Source organism: Cygnus atratus, chromosome Z (assembly GCF_013377495.2).
Source record: "Cygnus atratus isolate AKBS03 ecotype Queensland, Australia chromosome Z, CAtr_DNAZoo_HiC_assembly, whole genome shotgun sequence".
Lineage (NCBI taxonomy): Eukaryota > Metazoa > Chordata > Aves > Anseriformes > Anatidae > Cygnus > Cygnus atratus.
The window spans coordinates 11,840,081-11,842,370 of record NC_066396.1 but is presented as its reverse complement, the minus strand read 5'-3'; the positions used below and the strand labels follow the sequence as shown (position 1 = coordinate 11,842,370).

Genomic DNA, 2,290 nt, shown 5'->3' with positions numbered 1-2,290 from the left:
GGAGTGAGTTACCAAACAGTCTGAAGCACAAGGGCAGAGCCTGCAGCCTCCGTGCCCCTGGAGGGACACCTGCCTTGCCACAAGGTTTGGGGCTGTGGGTTCTCCCCCAGCAGTGAGGCTGAGGGACACAATGCCAGGGGGGCATGGGGGTGTCACTCCCTCCCCTCCAAACCCAGGCAAAGCAACACCTCACCACAAAGTTGCAAGTCCTGCCCTGGGGTTTCTCCTTGGCTGTTCGGGTTGCTCTGTATCACGGCGGTAGCAGAGGGGACGAGGGAGATGGAAAAGCAGATGCTGCAAGGATCTGGAGGGGAGCTCAACGCTCCTTGTCCCTTCTTTCCTGGGTGCTTAAGAGAAGGGAAAGGATCCGAGCCTGAACAAGCAGAAGCCTTGTACCCACATCGGCTGCCTGATGCCTGTGCCCTCACCGGAGCCTGGTGAGGGGTGACCATGGCCAGGCTGGCATCATCTGTGATGCCACACAGCAGCAAGAAAGCAACTCCACGCCTCTTCTCTGCCACAGAGGCACAGAGGGGCAGGAGAGATGCTGGCCCCTTGCTGGCTGTGCTGCTGGGCTGTGGGAGCACAGCCGGGGCTCCCCAGCCTCGCCTCATCCCACGCGGCCCCGCACACCCAGCATCCGACTGTGTGCCCCCAGCCGGGGTTCTCACAGGAGCTAGGACAGGTGCAAGCACTAAAAAGCATCTCCTAGAGACACTCTGATCCCCAGTGCACCACAGGCACCTTCTCCTACTCCTGTTCTCCAGGCTGGGGGCGGGGGGACACACTTGCGAGACGATTTCCACTGACAAGCCTCGAAGAGCAGACAACCCCAGAAGGGCTCCTCTACCCATCCCTCCTCCCCTCGTCCCTACCAGGCATTCAGTGTCCCAGGGCCACATCCTGCGCAGACCCCACGGTCCCACCCCCGGACCCCTCCCCAGCCTTCTCAGCAGCGTTGCTCCGTGGAGGCAGCAGGCAGCACGTCGCAGCGGCTGCTGTACACCACCATCCCGGGCGGGTAGTAAGCCAGCTCCGGCTGCACTGCTGCAGCCTCTGAGGAAGCTGTGATGGGGTGTACGGGCACCAAGGTGTGCAGGGCCTGCTCCTCCTGCTCGGGTTTGGTGGTGTCGGTGAAAGGGCGCATGGTGGTGAGAGAAGGCGAGGTGATCCTCCAGAGGAGGCTCTTCAGTGCCTTGCGAAACTCCCTGCGCATGAGGCAGTAGAGGATGGGGTTGAGGCAGCTGTTGGAGTGCGCCAGGCACACGCTGATGGGGAAGAGGTACACCTGGGAGAGAAAGTACTCAGCGCTGAAGCGCACCACGTTGAGCTTGATGAGGATGCCCCACGTTGTCAGCGCTTGGTTGGGGAGCCAGCACAAGAAGAAAGACAGCACCACGATGGACACCGACTTAGTCACTTTGGAGCGGCGCTTGGTGCTTGGGCCGCTGCAGGTGCTGCCAACGTGCTTGTCACTGATGAAGCGCACCAGGAGCAAGTAGCAGAGGCTGATGATGGCCAGTGGCAGCACAAAGCCCAGCAGCACCTTCTGGATTTGGTACAGACCCAGCCAGAACTGGGCGTTGCTGCCTCGGCCCTCGGGGAACTTGACGAGGCAGAGCACATCATCAAAGACGGTGGCAGTGGTGGAAAAAATGGCTTGGGGCAGAGAAGCCAGGATGGCCGACAACCAAATGAGTGCGCAAAGCCACTTGGCAGAGCAGCAGCCACCCAGCGGGTCACCTCGCCGCTGGTTCTTCAAGGCTGAAGCCACGGAGCGGTACCGAGCCACGCTCATGGCAGTGAGGAAGAAGACGCTGGCATACATGTTCATGGCCGTCACGTAGGAGACGATCTTACACATCGCCTTGCCGAAGAGCCAGTTGAAGTCCAGCGCGTTCTCCACGGCCCAGAAGGGTAAGGTCAGCACAAACTGGAAGTCAGTCACCGCCAGGCTGGTCACGAAGAGGTTGATGGAGGACTTCCTCCAGCCTTGCTTGCTCTTCATCAGGTAGAGCACCAGCAGGTTGCCCACCAGCCCCAGGGCGCACACCACCGAGTACACCAGGGAGATGACGATCCGCAGCACGTCGGAGCTGTCCCCCTGCATCCCATCGGCTCTCTCCAGGTTGATGTTCTTGAGGAGCTGCAGGAAAGCCGACGCGTTGCTCCTGTTGCCCATCGGGGCTCCCTCCAACCACTCCAGCGCCGCGTCCCAGGGCTCTCCATCCGCTCCCTCCTTCATGCCGGCGGCTGCCGAGCAAGGACCGCTCTCGCAGGGCTCTCCCAT

The 2,290-nt window shown here is 61.4% G+C and overlaps 1 protein-coding gene across 1 annotated transcript; it reads right to left on the bottom strand.

The window, feature by feature from the left end:
• Window positions 1-946: 946 nt before the first annotated feature.
• On the bottom strand, window positions 947-2,290 carry RXFP3 (relaxin family peptide receptor 3). Its single transcript, XM_035563812.1, has one exon. The coding sequence runs from the start codon at window positions 2,288-2,290 to the stop codon at window positions 950-952; it is 1,341 nt and encodes a 446-aa protein (XP_035419705.1). The 3' UTR covers window positions 947-949.

Coding starts and splice junctions, on each gene's coding strand:
- RXFP3 (XM_035563812.1), bottom strand. CDS start 2,290: ATGGGAGAGCCCTGCGAGAGCGGTCCTTGCTCGGCAGCCGCCGGCATG.